Consider the following 15,726-nt stretch of genomic DNA (forward strand, 5'->3'; position numbering starts at 1 on the left):
CAGCTAGAAAGGATTGAGCTGTTTGACCCGTCCAGCCTTACTTTCTCGGCAGGCTATGAATCACTGTAAATAGAACTTCAAAACTGATTCCCATGAACAACAATGGTATAATACTATTCGGCCAACATGTCTCACGGTGTTATTCTTGGTACGGAGTACTGCAACTGAGTATAGGTTAACTCGGTGTAACAAGAACAGGGATCATGAACAAACAAGTTAACTTATTCGAGATTAGACCCATTGAACTCCCGATCTCGCTTGTCTGAAATCCCTAAATTTGACACCATCGATTCACATCTCAATATCACTATCTACCGCCCAACAGAGCCAGAACCGCTTGGTTTCCTTCTCTTGAATCAGATTACGCTCGAAATCTGACTGAACCATGTACTCATTCAACTGCCAAATCTGCGGCGTCGACATGGCCACCGCCCGCATCCGCACTCCAGATGAGCCGCCCAGCGCGGCTTGGAACTTCGAGGGTGCCGATTACGTCGGCTTCGGTAAATGGCCGCAGCAAGATGAGTTTGAGGACAAAGACAACGTAGAATGCGCAACGGAGGATCGGGGGCCAACTAGGCCTCCGGAGGTTAATGCTTGGCCGGACGAGGACGACGAAGATGACCCAGATTGGACACCGGATGCACAGAGTTCCAGCGATGAAGAGCCTCTGGAGTATGATTCCGAATGGGAGTCTGAGAGTGAAGGTATCGAGACCGGAGTTTCATCCATGTCTGTTCAGGAGGACAGCAACTGCTCTAATAATGCACCCGACCATTATCCTCTTACGGATCTCTGCGAACGCCAATTTCCTGATCGTTTACCGCATGGAACATGGCACAATGGTTTGGCCTATTACACAGGCGATCGACAACATCCACAGAAATGGTCTCTACTAGGCCTTGGCCATTCAAACGCGCCCCCAGAACACATCGCCTCACCCTCATGCCAAAGCATGCAAGGCATCAACGGCCATGTCCTCAGCGTTGCACAAATGAAGAACTGTCGAAATATCCGATATCTCGTCCCCAAGCCGTCCAATTGGAAAGCTGATTCAAGTGATCAACTTCTCGAGGGGAGCCGGAATAATATGTTCTATGTGTCTGGAGAGTCAAACGGGTCAAACATGATTGAGAGCAGAAATTTCAGAGGTATTCACTCGGTTTATCCACCACGACATGGATTGAAGGAAATAAGTACCAGTTGGCTGTTTGTCACTGAAGGTTGCCTGGTAAGTTCATTTGCTGAGCTCTGGCTATAGTATTTGCTGACAGGCATGCTAGGAGCTTGAAGAGTTGTTGGCTCCACTCCCAGTGCATTCATATTGTCTAGATTTATATGCAAAAGCTTCACTCCGTCGTCTAGGATACGTTGACCTGAATGGACTGTGGCACTGGCGCGAGATGCGAAACATGCCAGCTGCATACGGCGTTGAAGATCGTATTCCGGAACGAATACGGAAACAGATACACTTGCCGCAACTGCAACGAGCCCGCCAGCAGTGGGACTGGCCTTGGTGCCATATCCCTGGCGATGAGTGGCTTGCTGCAAACCCTGTTGAGATCCCCGGTATATCTCGAGTCTTGGCGTTGTGCATGAAAGACCTGAACATCAAGGGATACACCGAGCAGACAACACGGCTCTTGACCCTGCCTGCTGAGACTATTCAACATACTCTATCGTTTCTTAACATAACCGACCTTGACAACGCGGCCAAGACTTGCAGAGCGATGTTCAAGCTTGTGCAGCCGATATTCAGAACAAGTGTAATGAGGGACATGCCTTGGCTGTGGGAGGTTCTTGAGAGTAACGAATATCCTGCGTCTCGTTACTGCCTACCAACATGGGATCCTCTCTGCCCTCTTGGTGTGCCACCACCAACACTCCCTGTCGGATTAGAGTCTGAAGAAGAGGAGGAGAATCGATGGGTACCCATCATTCTTGAGGACCCTGAGATGGAGCCGGTCTACGAGGCGACCAAGACTGTTAACGATCAGCGCCGAAAGGAGATCATAGCACCTTACCATGAAAGGCTGAAGGCCTTAGAGAAGGATTGGCACTGCTTTCGTAAAAACGTGGAAGCCTGGATGCATGGCAAAGGCGAGCGGCGTGATATGAATTGGAGGAGAGTATGGCTTCTATTCAACCCTGCGACGACCCCATTGCCGGGTATAAGAAACAGGGCGAGGATCTGGAAGGATTGTGAGAGTATCATGCACTTTGTTGCTTTAGCTCGTGAGGAGGGGAGTGTGGATGAAAGGCATAAGGAATTGGAAGCCAAGATATCAGAGCTGGTTGATGAGAACTCGAATGGGTTGCTTGATACGGAGCCAGATGTCCCTAGTTGGTTGTATGCATCATAGCCCGGTTTAATTAGATTGCATATATGGCCAATCATAGAGATATTAGAACTGACACGATAGATACGTTGTTCGCCACACCAGCGAGTGGCTTTGATGTACGTAGCATAACAAGAGCTGCCCTTTGCTCCACGGCACTTATCGCTATTAGACTGAATGATGAGTATTGAGCCGGCGCCAGTAGAACTCACATGAAGGGGCGAGACAATGTCTCTAAGCAAAACGATCGTCGCATATAAAGCAGTAAGCTGCATATGCAGTGTTACAATAATCTGGCGGAGTCGTATGGCCAAACTCTCCGATAAACAGCCGTCCTCCAGTTTCATGCCGATCTCTCTGCCGGTCGCAAAGATAGGAGTTCTCGAACCAGCCTTAAAATCGCTGATTGGCACCTCGCGGGGCCTTTGTTGGTGGCTTGTGCCCCAGCGTTACACCAGCCGTTGGTAGCCAACAGCATTGATATCTCCAGCCCTATCGCGATTTGACAACTTCTGGTGTTGGTCCCGGGCTTCGGACCCCGGATAGGCAGACGCGCCACCGGTTTGATGCAAGCGGCATGAGATTTTGTTGGTTGGTGAGGACTGCGGGCAAACATGCATTGGAATGGATAAAAAGCTACCTGTCGCTACATCATCCCTGGCCATATCGTATAATCATCCACTTTTATACTCTCCGCTTGGCCAGTCTATCATTATTGATAGATCCCTCATCCCCGCGTTTCATATTCGCATTTCGCACCTTTACTAAACTTGAGCTTATAGTATTATCTCAAAATGGGACCCAGTAAGATATGTTCCAAACAAAGTCGTTCGCCCTCTGATAATAACCCGAAAGACAACGCTATTTCTGAGCCTTATCCCCGTGCCGCAAGCCTCCTTCAGCTCTTCGATGAACGGCCCATCCCTATCGTTGCACCGAGTACCACCCAAAAGATATCCTTCGAAGGCGTCGATCCATCAGATCAAGCGACACTCGTTGTCAAGGCATTCCACGATGCCTTAACAGATGATGATACCCAAACTCTTCAAGATTGCTTCTTCACTGATCAAGCCTACTGGAAGGATGCATTGGCCTTCACCTATCATTTGCGAACCTTTTATACGCCTCCAATCATAGCTGCCAATTTGTTGGAGACCAACAGGATGAGAGGTCCCTCTGTGACATGGAACATGGAGAGCGCGATTTTCGTCGCTGCGACACCAGTGCTGGTAGGTTTGCTACTGGTCAGTGTCGTTATTTAGTAGAAGACTAATGTTGGCATTTTTTAATGCAGCAATTCATTGACGTCGCGTTGTCTTTCAGAACATTATCGCCCGCAGCTTCATGCAGTGCAAGGATCGTACTCCTCCCAGTCGAGATGAGCGAGGGCAAGCTTGAGTGGAAGATCTGGATTCTGAGCACCAAACTCGAGAACCTCAATCTTCATCCAGAAAATGAATCTCTGCTTCAACTACCTGGTCGTAACTGGAGTGGTATGACAGAGATTGACACTGATGTCTTCATCATTGGCGGTGGCAACGCGTTAGTCAATTACTCAAGTCCATCTTTCTTCTTTGATTAACGATGCTGTAGCGCTGCTGCTCTCGCAGCTCGGCTCAAGACCTTCGGCGTCGAGAGCGTCATGGCTGAACGGAATGAGCGTGTTGGCGATAACTGGGCCAAGCGCTACGACTGCATGAGGTTTCACGTGCCAACTTCATTCTGCGACATGCCTTACATGAGTGCGTTGACCCGGGACTTCCTAGATACGGGAATGCCGCTAATGTGTATTTCTCGCAGGTTACCCAGAAGAAGTCCGGGGCCTTCACCGTCTGAGCAAGGATGAACTAGCCAATCACTTGTCATAATATGTCGCGTCATTCAATCTCAACGTCATTACGTCGGCATCACTTCAGTCAACGGTCTACAATACGTCAAGTACGAAATGGACGATTGAACTACAAACCCCCGCCGGGGTGGTTGCAGTGACTGCGAAGCAACTAGTCCAAGCAACAGGTGTTTCCTCGCAAAAGCCGTATGTTCCCGATATTGCAAATGCAGAGATCTACAAAGGGATCAAAATCCACTCGTCGGATTACAAAAATGGCAGAGAATTAGCCGAGAAAGGCGTCAAGGTTAGTGTACAAGCTCTGTCACAGTCGCACAGTCTAACATAAGCAGTCTGTCCTCATCATAGGATCAGCAAACACGGCTTTCGACGTCCTCGGTGACTGTCATGCAGCTGGTCTGGAGCCGACGATGGTCGTGCGGTCGCCAACATACATCTGCCCATTTGAGTACATCTGCAACGACGTCAGTCTAGGCGCGTACAATTTTGACGTGGCACGCGGCGACAGAATGTTTCTCATGCTTCCATCCGCGGTTGAAGGTCAACTTGCGCGAAACCTCTTCAGAATGCTCGCGTGCCAAGAGCCAGATCGCTATGCTGGTCTTAGGGAATCTGGATTCCCTGTGCTAGACAGTGTGGACCCTAATCAAGCACTCTTCTCTAATTTGATTGAGAGAGCTGGCGGGCACTATGTTGACGTCGGCGGAACGGATATTATAGCCCAGGGCAAAGTTAGCGTCAAGGCAGGAGTCGAACCAGTCGCGTTTACTGAGGATGGTCTTCAGTTCTCAGATGGAAGCTCGGCCGCTGCGGATGCCGTGATCTGGTGCACCGGCTTCGCTGATCGTGACGTTCGATCCGTGGTTGCTGCAATTCTAGGAGGTGATAAACAGACCATCAGCGATGAAAAGATCTTTGGACCTCGCGAGATTGCTGATCGTCTCGACACAACATGGGGCATTGACGCTGAGGGCGAGGTACGAGGCATGTGGAAGAGACACCTGAGACTAAAGAATTATTGGGTCATGGGGGGTTATACGCAGCAGCATCGGTGGCACTCGCGGACGCTGGCTTTGCAGATCAAGGCTGCGTTGGAGGGGATTCTTCCTCCGGCTTATCGGGAGACTCTTGGAAGAGGTTAACTGTTATCCCCCGACTTCTGGGGTGGTGATTATTGATAAAGTCCGACCGTATTCTTGAGAACCTTCTGCTCGCGTAACTAATATATAATGGTTGGTCTGTCTAATAATCCGGTAGTCATATAGTCCACGAATAATGATGTATGATCCCCTGGATTAATATGCTGTCTTTTGGGGCCCGTAATACGACAAACACGTTACATTGCAGCTTCGGATCTACACCTCATCGGTCCAGACAATTAGAAGAGATGTAAAACCGCGAATGAGCCAGAATGGCCCTCTTCTTTGACTCTGATACCTTATCACTATTTGCAAAACGCATCGTATTGATCTCATAAATGACAGCCAAGTCATTAAAGTATCAGCAACTTTGCCTAGCCTCCACTCGTCCTCGCATTGATCTACGCCGAGAGGCCGAAAACAAAGAGCCAAACACCCCACTCCCCGTAAATCCATGTCTCACCATGAACCATCGGTCGAGGAGGTAAGACGGTAAGTTCCGTAAGTATACGGATGGCTAGCCAAGTCCAGTCAGCGTGAACAAGGGTTGGCGTTATGGCGTGTTTCAAGCTTGGGGGTTAATTTGCCCAATATTCTTTGCTCAATGGCTCTAGCACATCGCGCCGACAAGACAGGAACAGGCCTCCAATTAGTGTGAGAGGCGCAGATTGATTAGAAGAGGTCGTACAGGAGAGGCACAGCAATGGATACTTTGTGTCCTGGGGTTTGACTGCTGCTCTCAGTCGTTGTGCCGTAAAGCTTGTATCTTGCCCGTATGAGCAGTATGGATATACTATTCGTATCGATTAGTCTAGCCAATCCCGACAATAGTAGGTACTGAGGTGGTTAAGATTCAAAGCGTAGAGTGCAACCCTGAAGAAATATGCAATACCATTATTACGTGTTCAGCGAGACTCAAAGAATGTTGGAACGTCTTCATGACATAGCTTTTTTTCAGTACCAATTACCTACAAAGAACATCAATAATACAGACAAAATTGAAGAGTTACATTTATGCTTTAAAATTCTCATTCCTTGCAGTATGTCCTAGGCACAGCGTCGAGAAATCCGTCTCTTCTTTAATCATGGTTTTCTCTAGGGTAACGGCTACTCGACCAAAATATGAAAGCCTCAAATCTCAACAACCATTGCCAATTGACCCACACAGCACCACTTTAATTAATCACGTCGGCAATGGAAAAGCTTGGAATTTGATTCTATTCTGTGGAGATAAAACAGTGACATGCAATCCAAAATTGAAGGGCCGAAATATGGGCTCCAACCATAAAATCCACAGTGGAATATGGAGTCATCAGCAAACAACTGTCTATTACGCCCAGGGATGCCGGAAGTCGGGATGAACAAAAACCCGAGTCATTCAGATTTCCCTTTTAAGTCTGGAGCAAATTCACTGTGTCTTGCTTTGGCAGACAGGCCCCTTAATTTGTATCGCGCCGTAAAATGCACAGACAGCTAGCTGAATTCGATGTCTGCGTTTCAGTTACGGTGTCTCTACTCCGTACTAAAAAGCTTAGCACGCTTCACGACCAAGCGCCACAATTGTCTGTCGCTCCCAATGAAGCTTGTTTTTAAGCATTAACAGAATAAAAATAAAGGGTAAAATTTAAACTTAAGTTACATACAGGGGCAGCGTAAAATTGGTGCGTCGTATCTTGGCCAGTCCTAAAAAGTCCACCTGTCATGATTCCACTCTAATTTCCGGCGGGGGCTAGCTCGTGTTCCTTTTCAGCCCTGTCCATCGGACGATGTCACTTGTTTGGGTTTACCGCGATTGAGTTTTTGACCTTATCGTGTCTCGATTTAGTATGCTGGTAGTTAGCGGGTTGTGATTCTCCTATGCATGGAGGTCGGTGCTAAACAACTACTGTGCGCGCACCGAATACGCGTTGACTGATACAGACAACTGGGTATTTGGTAGATGCGATCCTTGCTAGGGTGTTTTTCTCCCTGCGGCTCCATCCGAGAAACAGGTAGATGGATTGCATGTTGACACGTTCTAGATTAGGTCGATGAGTGACATGCTCTCGATGTGCGAATAATATTCCTCCAATCAGAGGACATCTTCTGCCAACGACACCCTTGAATGAGATCTGAAACATGAACCCAGCAAAGGCCATCGTGAGCATTCCTCTCATGACTTTGCGCTATAAAGACTTTGCATCCTCCCTTCATGTTTATGTCTTTCGTTCTGCAGTTCAATAGTCTCTCTTTACAATCTAACTTTCTACACTCTTTAGCCCTGGTGGTTATCCTCTCTTTTACAATCTCACAAGCAATCTAAACACCCTCTTTTTTAAATCCAACAAACCAACCAATCCATCAAAATGAAGTTCTCCATCGTCTTCGCCGGCCTCTTCGCCTCCGCCACCATGGCCTCCCCCCAGGGCAACATCACCCCTAACACCATGGGCGCCCTCGAGCGACGCGCCTCCTTCCCCATCCCCGCCTCCAAGGGCTCCGTCACCTACAAGAGCGCCCAGACCATCTCCGGCACCTTCGACGGCGGCATGAAGACCTACGGCCGCGGTGTCAAGTGCACTGGTCAGGTCGAGGGCACGGACGCTGACGCCGTCTTCATCCTCAAGAACGGCGCTACCCTCAAGAACGTCATCATTGGCGCTGATCAGATCGAGGGTGTTCACTGCGAGGGTTCTTGCACCATTGAGAACGTCTGGTGGAAGAAGGTCTGCGAGGATGCTCTCTCCCTCAAGGGTGACGGTAACGCTCTCATCAAGGGCGGTGGTGCTACCGGTGCTGAGGACAAGGTCATCCAGCACAACGGTCTCGGAACGGTCACCATCGATGGCTTCACCGTTGTCGACTTCGGTAAGCTCTACCGATCTTGCGGTAACTGCAAGAAGATGGGCACCCGCAACGTTGTCGTCAAGAACGTCAAGGCCTTCAACGGAAAGGTCCTCACTGGCATCAACTCCAACAAGGGCGACGTCTCCACCATCACTGGAACTTGCGCTTCTTCCGTCAAGGAGATCTGCGTTGAGTACGAGGGTACCGTTCCCGGCAAGGAGCCCAAGAAGATTGGCTCTGGTCCCAGCAAGGCTTGCAAGTACTCTTCTGTCAAGTCTTGCTAAGCGCTTTACGATTGAGGCCTCGAACTTTATGCTGAGGCAGTAATACTGTTGAGGATGTATGGATGTTGGATAAGGGGTTAATAAGGTGCTTGAAGCACTTCTTGTTGAGGTTGAGGAAAGCTACCAGTTCTGTACTTTCAACGTATATATCTCTTTACTCTAAATACACTTCGTTGAACGAGAACTATTATCAGTGATTTCAATTGCGCTTGGGTGTTCGACCGAGCTGACAGACACGATACGTTACTAGCCTTGCTTCTCATCTTGCAGTACATGTCCAATCAGAACTTCTTGTAACCTTGCCCAGAGACAAAAGTCTGCTGCCAAACCTGCTGCTCCTTACCCTCAGCGAGTTCAACATAGAACTGAGCATGACCTTCAGCAGTTGCTCCACTATACATAGGCGAGCCATCCTCCTTTCTCTCATCGGCATAGTAAAACCTATCAACTATTAGCCTTACTTCTTGTAGCAGCCTCATCAACAAACTCACTTGAAGCCATGGTCCTTGTATGAAGTAGCAGCGACCTCAATGAACCAAGCAGCCGCAGCCTTACCAACACCTAGAGACACCATCGATGGAATGCGCATCTCATTCTCAATGTTGCCAGTGTAAATGTACGTCGGGCTGCTGTTTTTGGGCAAGTCTTTCCAGCCTTTTACAGCTTCTTGGGCCGCGGCGTAAGCGCTAAAGATGTTGACTGCCCCGCTTGTCTTGAAGCTGTCCAAGGGAACTTGGAAAATGTCTTTGGGATCGTTTTGTCCGCCATGATAAGCTGCCAATCGATTAGACCAAGTTTCAGTTATAAGTTCGCTTCACTGACCGTTGTAGATGACGACGTGGGGATGACCAAACTCGCTTCTGACCTTTGTAAAGGCCTTGACGACCGAATCGGTATCGCTGAGATCGGTAGGAATATGGAGCTCTTTGTCGGTGGAAGTTGATGGATCTTGAGATCGGGAGGCTAGAGCTAGTCTGTAGCCCTTTGCGCTGAAGGCTTGGGCGACACTTTTGCCGACCTTGGCACCAGCGCCGAAGATGAGGACAATGGGAGAAGACATGTTGACGATGAACTGATAATGTAAGATTGAATGATATGATGCTTGGCTACTGAATTATGATATTGGATGACCAAAGTTATTTGCAGAGAAGAGGAGCTATTTATGATCATTCCATCCATTACCAATACTGCATCTCGACTTTTAGTAAGTGCGCGTCTTGGTGTTTCATTGCATATCACATTGGTCAGCGATGCTCAGGTAATCGTCGAGCCATAAGCAAGGGACTATTTGCTTATTCTGGTTAGACTCGGGCATGGATAAGCATCATCTTGACATCTTACCAACCACCCGCGCGCGCGGCATTCATTGATCATAAATCTTGAATTGTCCAAGATCACACAAAGTTACACAGTGCTCTGCGATTGGCTTAGCGTGTCAGAATAACCAAATGCACATTAAGTGTCTGGTATCTAGTTCTGCTTCACCACTCGCCGCGAGCCTTGGCCTTCTGGATCTCATTATAAAAGGTCTGTGCTATGGCTCTCTGCTTCTCTTCTGACAAGCCCATATTGGCCCAGCCCATATTTTGGATTATACGGTCTTGCCGAAGCTTCTGGTCTGGCGTGTGCGAGCGTGGAGGGGTGCTGGACAGCTGCTCGGACCCCCCCTTGGACATATGAGGTTTTCTACCACGGCGCATCTTGATCTGAAGCACGTATTAGGATAATGAAGGACTGTGAGGAAGTCTGAGTGGAATATGGGGAGAGTGGTACGTGTTAGTAAGTTGCAGGAGAGGATTAAAAGGATATGAAACTTATAAAAAGAATTGTATAAGGTTGAGAAATTACGCTTTTATACCAAGCGACTGGTGTTTAAATGCATAGATATCGAAGTAATAAAAGAAAACGGAATAAAGAAGCATGACTAGATGACATAATTCGCTGCGTTCGAGAAACCTAGTCCTTCGAAAGCATAAATGAGACTGGCTTTCATTTGTTTGGCGAAAGCTACGAGACCAAGACACCTGACCTGGCAAAACTATAAAAATAATATCATGTCCTCATCCATCACCTCTGTTCGTAACCTAAAAGCTGAACCTTATAGGCAGCAGTCATCCCATAGATGCTTCTCGAACTTGATGGCACAGTGGCAACTTGAAGTTACTGGGGAAACTTCTCCCAAAGTCGATTGGCCTCTACAATACCAACTCGGGTTTCCACAAAACGGAGCGGAATATAATCGACATTGGAAGGAAAACTAGCCAAGACATTCAATTCGCTGGTAATTATTCTGCTTACAGAAACAACATGTTCTAATGACTTGCGTTGAGCCTCCCTTAACAAAGCAGATACTCATATTGAGTGCTTCGCCAGAACTTCCTCAAGCTCTCTTCTCATCTCCTGCTTCACCCCATCCTCAGCCCAGCACATATCAATAGCACTCTTTGCCAAAGTCGCCATATCGCTGTTACTAAACCCGCACATCTTCTTGACTAGAAGCCAATCATGCAAGATCCACGTATCTTCCATATAAGCTGGATCATCACTGCCAATAGCAATTGAAATACCGGCGTCAAACAACGTGCGAATTCTAGGGAAGATCTCGTCAACTGGCTCGTGACGAAGATATCCCCATGGCGTGAGTGTCATTCCAATCCCTCTTTCTTTGATGCGATGCATGATTTCGGGGTCTTGTGCGGCGTTAATGCCGTGGTCTAGACGGTCAGCGCCCGTTTTACCGAGGTCATTGACGACTTGGCGGATATGTTCATGCGCATCTTTGTTGCCGACGTCGCAGTGGGCAGTAATGCGGAAGCCGTCTTGTCTAGCTCTTTTGTATACCTCTTCGAACATCAGAGGAGGGCGGTCGTTTTCATCTGAGTCTAGGCCGATTCCCACCACCATATCGCGGTAGGGAAGAACAGAGTCGTAGGTCTCCATGGCTGACTCTGGTGACATGTCACGCAGAAAGCACATGATCCACTTCGACTTGACCTGTGATTTGTTAGCGATGATCATGTCTGAGCCCGTACTGACTTACATTCAGACTTCTCTCAGCTTCTTCCTGTGCTCGACGGAAACCATTCATGACCGTCTCAAACGCTACTCCACGGCGCGTATGACCCTGAGGATCAAAGAACGGCTCGCAGTACCTCACATTCATACCAGCAACATGCTCAAAGTAATTCATCGCAAGGTCATAAAAGTCCCCCTCAGTAACAAGAACTTCAAACCCGCCGTAGTAAGCCTCGAAGAAAGTGAAACTCTCCTCAGCGTTGTCAATCTGATGTCCTGGACGGGCCTCCATGATGTAGTACGAGGCTCTGAGATGCTCGAGATTGGTGTACACAGTTCCAGTGCGCTCAAGCTTTAGAGTCTGGTTGTTGCGTTTGGCGAGTTTCCAGCGAAGCTCTGGGGTTAGAGTCCCTTCGATATGGACGTGGAGCTCAACTTTGGGGAGGTCAAGGATGAACTTGTCGTTTGAGTCTATGAGCTCTTGGCGGAGCGACAGACGCTCTTCGAGGGGCATGGCGAACTCCATTGTAAAATGTTTGACAAGAACTGACAGTGATAAGATACTGGAGAGATTTTGTCGGATGTGAAGCAGAATTTGAGAATGATGGATTAGCATTTTATACTTGATGAGGTTGTAACGTCCAAGTCAGCTAGTCCCGAATAGGGTCTCACGATCTCACCCGCAGCAGGAATGGCGAGACTAAACCCGAATAGGCTGCTCTGCAAGCAAAATACCCCCGATCACTCGGGGTAAACTTGGTGAATGAATCAGAATTTCTGGTGTGACTCACCCTCGGTTCATCATACCCCGAGGCGTATTCGCCCACTCGAGTTTAGAGAGACAGCGTTAATGCTTACGGCCTGAAATACGCCTTATACGATAGTCAGTTGAGAATATTGCGGACTTTGTGCGACTCGCATCGCCTCTAGACCAATGTATTCGCAACATATGCTCTCGTATATGTGGAACTGTGTAACAGTAGTATAGCCAAGCCTCCAGACTCCAAAGTTTTCACAGGATGGCTATTGGTATAGCCCCGCGGCACTAATAATTTCCATTTTGCAAATGTCTTTATCATCTAGGCACCAGATTCTAAACATATCTCCCAGCATGCTGAAACAGAGTCTTCATGATAGGCTCCTGAACTCGACAGCTGGAGACCAGATAGAAAGTTGGCAATCAAGCGTGGAATTTCCAGACCTGGCCATTTGTTCTCCGTGTGACCCTGGTGATTCAGAATATTTTCAAATGGTCACTGTCAGTCCATTGACTTGGCAGATCTTCAACGATATCATGAACACAACAGACTCACCTGCCCTAGCGATACAAGCTTTGACTACACTTGTATGGCGAATATGGCGAATGGCATACTATGACCATATTACATCTTATTCTGAGGCAGTACAACCCGCGAGGATCACAACGTTCGTTCTCGTTCAGGCGCCAGTTCTGAAATGGGTATTTGTCACGCTAATAGGCATTATAGCTGGGAATACCATGATATTCCTAGTCATAGCCTTCTTTTTCTTGTCTCATACTGAGTCAAGCTTTTTAGAAAATGCATGGCACACTGTGGCCCAAATGTCTCAGAGCGATAATGTTGGACCAATCTTGGAGAGAGCTACTCTTGCATGAGGTCAGGATATTGGACGGATGATCCAGGCTAAGGAGCCACCTAAGGACTTCATAGGTAACGTGAAAGACTTCTTCTGTGATGTAGAACGAATGTTGGATCAGAGGGAGACCAAAGAAGAGAGATTGTTTGTGAAAGACGGGGTGCTTGTCGGAAGGTGTTCAGAATAATTACAGGCCGATTAGCTCGAGATCATCTATTCATTTCGCGGCCAAGTTCTTGGAATACATCTCATCTTCAACAACAACATAATGCAACAGAGAATTATCTCTTTGAAACTATCCGTATGTAGAGTTAAACAAGACACTGGATCTCCGGAGTGTGCACAGCCGCATTAAAGGTCGTAATTTCACTATGCATAAAGCTATTCAGTAAAATGGCACGTATGGCGCTGACTATTGGGCGCTACTACAGAAGTCAACGCCAACACCGTTAGCTCGTGTGGACGACACTCGATAGTTCTGTTTCGGTTATGGAAATGACAGGGTTTAATGACAGCTGAGATCAATAGCTTCACAGCCGCCAAGCCCTGACGATATACATAAGAAGCCAATTCGGCCGCCACTGATACATTGTTCGTTTTTGAACCTGTAGGCGATCTAATTCTTACCTTAGTTATGCGCTTTTACGCCTCGTTTTCTTTAGCCTTTGGGCTTGTGGCTACCAGCCCATGCAAGCCGATTCTGTGTACCTTGGCGCTGACGACTTGGCAACGCCGTACTACGCACCTGTCGACATTTTCGTCGATCGAGCACGCACTCCGGCTACTCCAACGGCGCCTTAATCTAGGTGTGAATTGCCAGTTACATTGAATTTTAGACGCGTTTTTAAATCTCTTTTGTTAAGAATCGGCATAGGCCCTATTCCTCTATTACCCGGTAACAGGAGGCTTCTGTTCTTAGGCCAGTGGTCTAGCGGTCTGACCTTTACAGTATTTATATACCAATAGTAGATATTCTATTATACTTCCATCTTGATAAGCAGCAGGCTTTTTACAACCTATCCTTGAACCAGGCACCTCCTCAACCTTAAATCTGACACAACGATAGACTTGATTGGGTTAACAATGGGGGACGTCAATCTAACGCCTTAAGCTATCTACATGCCCAGGGACGATGTATCAGTCTTCAGCTCTTTCCCAGCAACTATAGGTGCCTTTGCCGGAAGCAAAACCACCAGTAAATGGACCCATCCATGCATAGTTCCCTGTTGTACAACAACGTCTCCCTCAACCACTGATGTTGTGCTTCCATCGTCGAGAACAAGAACGACGGTGCCTTTCTGGATGATGGCATAGTCTATAGAAATCGTGCGATGCATATGGCCTGAGCTTCTGGGTGGGAAGTCCACAATTCGAAAGACAGACCCATTGTTGACGATTCCAACCTGGGCACCAGCATTGTCGCCTGGAGATGTGAGATCGGCGGGAGAAGAGTCAGTCATCCACAGGCTCCTCAAAGCAGCGCCGTGGGGCACGATTTTGGCAGTGACATTCTCCTTGTACTTGATGATCGCCTGGCCTGCGTTATTATGGTCTGTGACAATGCGGCGAACAGGGGGCAGGGGAGAAGTCATGATGAATGAACTAATTCACTGACGTAGTTTGGAGATTCTGAAAATATGTAAGATTGTACAGCCCATGTCTCACATTCTCTTCTCTGTAATATCCTCGGACTTATATACGCCGACCAACCCAAGTCTGTAGTTCAGATGCCAGACATCTCATCAGATGCGAGCCATTGACGACAAGGAGCGGCAGCCTATCATGAGGGCGCACGGGGAAACAAATCTAAACCAGGCATCCCCTCAAACTTTACCCTCGCAAATCGGGCTCGCGTTCTCCATCTGGAAGAGAAGCCGAGAGTTGTCGGGGAGAGGCAATGCCGAGGGACAGCATCTGCCGGAACTCAAATGGGAAGGGGACGGAATTTCCGGGGCTTGACCGAAGAGTTGGGGGTACCACCTTGTATGCCATCCAGACCTGTCAGGGAGTCGTGATCTAGGTTCGGCTTCTATTAGTACTTGTACTCTTGCAACAGTGAGTTAATATAATCTTGTATATATGGTAGAAGGCATATATGCTCTTTCCAGTCAAGACCTATTGCAGTCAAGACTTGTAACTGAGAGCTTACCTCATTACGGACAACTTGGAACATCCGGGGATACCTTTTGGCGCCTAGCTACCTAGCAGAATCTTTGCTTGCAGCTTCTGTGAGAGCGTCATCCTGCTGAGCAGGAGGTACCAGGGTAACCAAACAAGTTCTCTCGGTATCGCTATTCCACGGCTGGTATAAGTTGTACCAGAAGTGCCACGCTTTAATCCGAGACCCCTGAACTGTTTCTTCTACAGGAACACGCAGGCAATCGAATTCAAGTCTTCACAAAAATGTCAGACCTGGTCGATCTCTTCGCTGACTTCCTCAAAGCGAAGCTCAGTAGAGGCGAAAAAGGCTAGAGAGGAGCGAGCGCAACACCACTTTGACACGCTTTGGACACCAGATGCGGCCCGTGATCATAAGCAATTCTTTCGGGAAAACCATCCAGACGCCTGTAAGCATCGTCCGACTTTCTCGTGGCCCAATTCTCACCAAAACCAGACCTTCTCTGCACGAAGTGGAGTTATGAGTATTGGTTTAGTGA

The 15,726-nt window shown here is 48.0% G+C and overlaps 5 protein-coding genes across 5 annotated transcripts; 2 read left to right on the forward strand and 3 right to left on the reverse strand.

The window, feature by feature from the left end:
* Positions 1-421: 421 nt before the first annotated feature.
* Positions 422-5,330, forward strand: J7337_005038 (uncharacterized protein; the record flags this gene model as incomplete). Its single annotated transcript, XM_044822722.1, has 7 exons — positions 422-1,231; positions 1,284-2,343; positions 3,195-3,572; positions 3,680-3,881; positions 3,933-4,081; positions 4,356-4,474; positions 4,521-5,330. 7 exons carry the CDS (start codon positions 422-424, stop codon positions 5,328-5,330), a joined length of 3,528 nt encoding a protein of 1,175 aa, XP_044681213.1.
* Positions 5,331-7,672: 2,342 nt separating this feature from the next.
* On the forward strand, positions 7,673-8,437 carry J7337_005039 (uncharacterized protein; the record flags this gene model as incomplete). Its single annotated transcript, XM_044822723.1, has 1 exon — positions 7,673-8,437. The coding sequence occupies one exon, from the start codon at positions 7,673-7,675 to the stop codon at positions 8,435-8,437; it is 765 nt and encodes a 254-aa protein (XP_044681214.1).
* A 281-nt stretch (positions 8,438-8,718) lies between these two features.
* J7337_005040 (uncharacterized protein) lies at positions 8,719-9,497 on the reverse strand (the record flags this gene model as incomplete). The annotated part of the gene is made up of 3 exons (XM_044822724.1): positions 8,719-8,878; positions 8,929-9,211; positions 9,260-9,497. 3 exons carry the CDS (start codon positions 9,495-9,497, stop codon positions 8,719-8,721), a joined length of 681 nt encoding a protein of 226 aa, XP_044681215.1.
* A 1,292-nt stretch (positions 9,498-10,789) lies between these two features.
* J7337_005041 (uncharacterized protein) lies at positions 10,790-11,978 on the reverse strand (the record flags this gene model as incomplete). Its single annotated transcript, XM_044822725.1, has 2 exons — positions 10,790-11,431; positions 11,478-11,978. The coding sequence occupies 2 exons, from the start codon at positions 11,976-11,978 to the stop codon at positions 10,790-10,792; spliced, it is 1,143 nt and encodes a 380-aa protein (XP_044681216.1).
* A 2,206-nt stretch (positions 11,979-14,184) lies between these two features.
* J7337_005042 (uncharacterized protein) lies at positions 14,185-14,661 on the reverse strand (the record flags this gene model as incomplete). The annotated part of the gene is made up of 1 exon (XM_044822726.1): positions 14,185-14,661. The coding sequence occupies one exon, from the start codon at positions 14,659-14,661 to the stop codon at positions 14,185-14,187; it is 477 nt and encodes a 158-aa protein (XP_044681217.1).
* Positions 14,662-15,726: the final 1,065 nt, after the last annotated feature.

The sequence above is a fragment of the Fusarium musae genome, chromosome 4 (genome assembly GCF_019915245.1).
Source record: "Fusarium musae strain F31 chromosome 4, whole genome shotgun sequence".
In the NCBI taxonomy this organism is placed as follows: Eukaryota; Fungi; Ascomycota; class Sordariomycetes; order Hypocreales; family Nectriaceae; genus Fusarium; species Fusarium musae.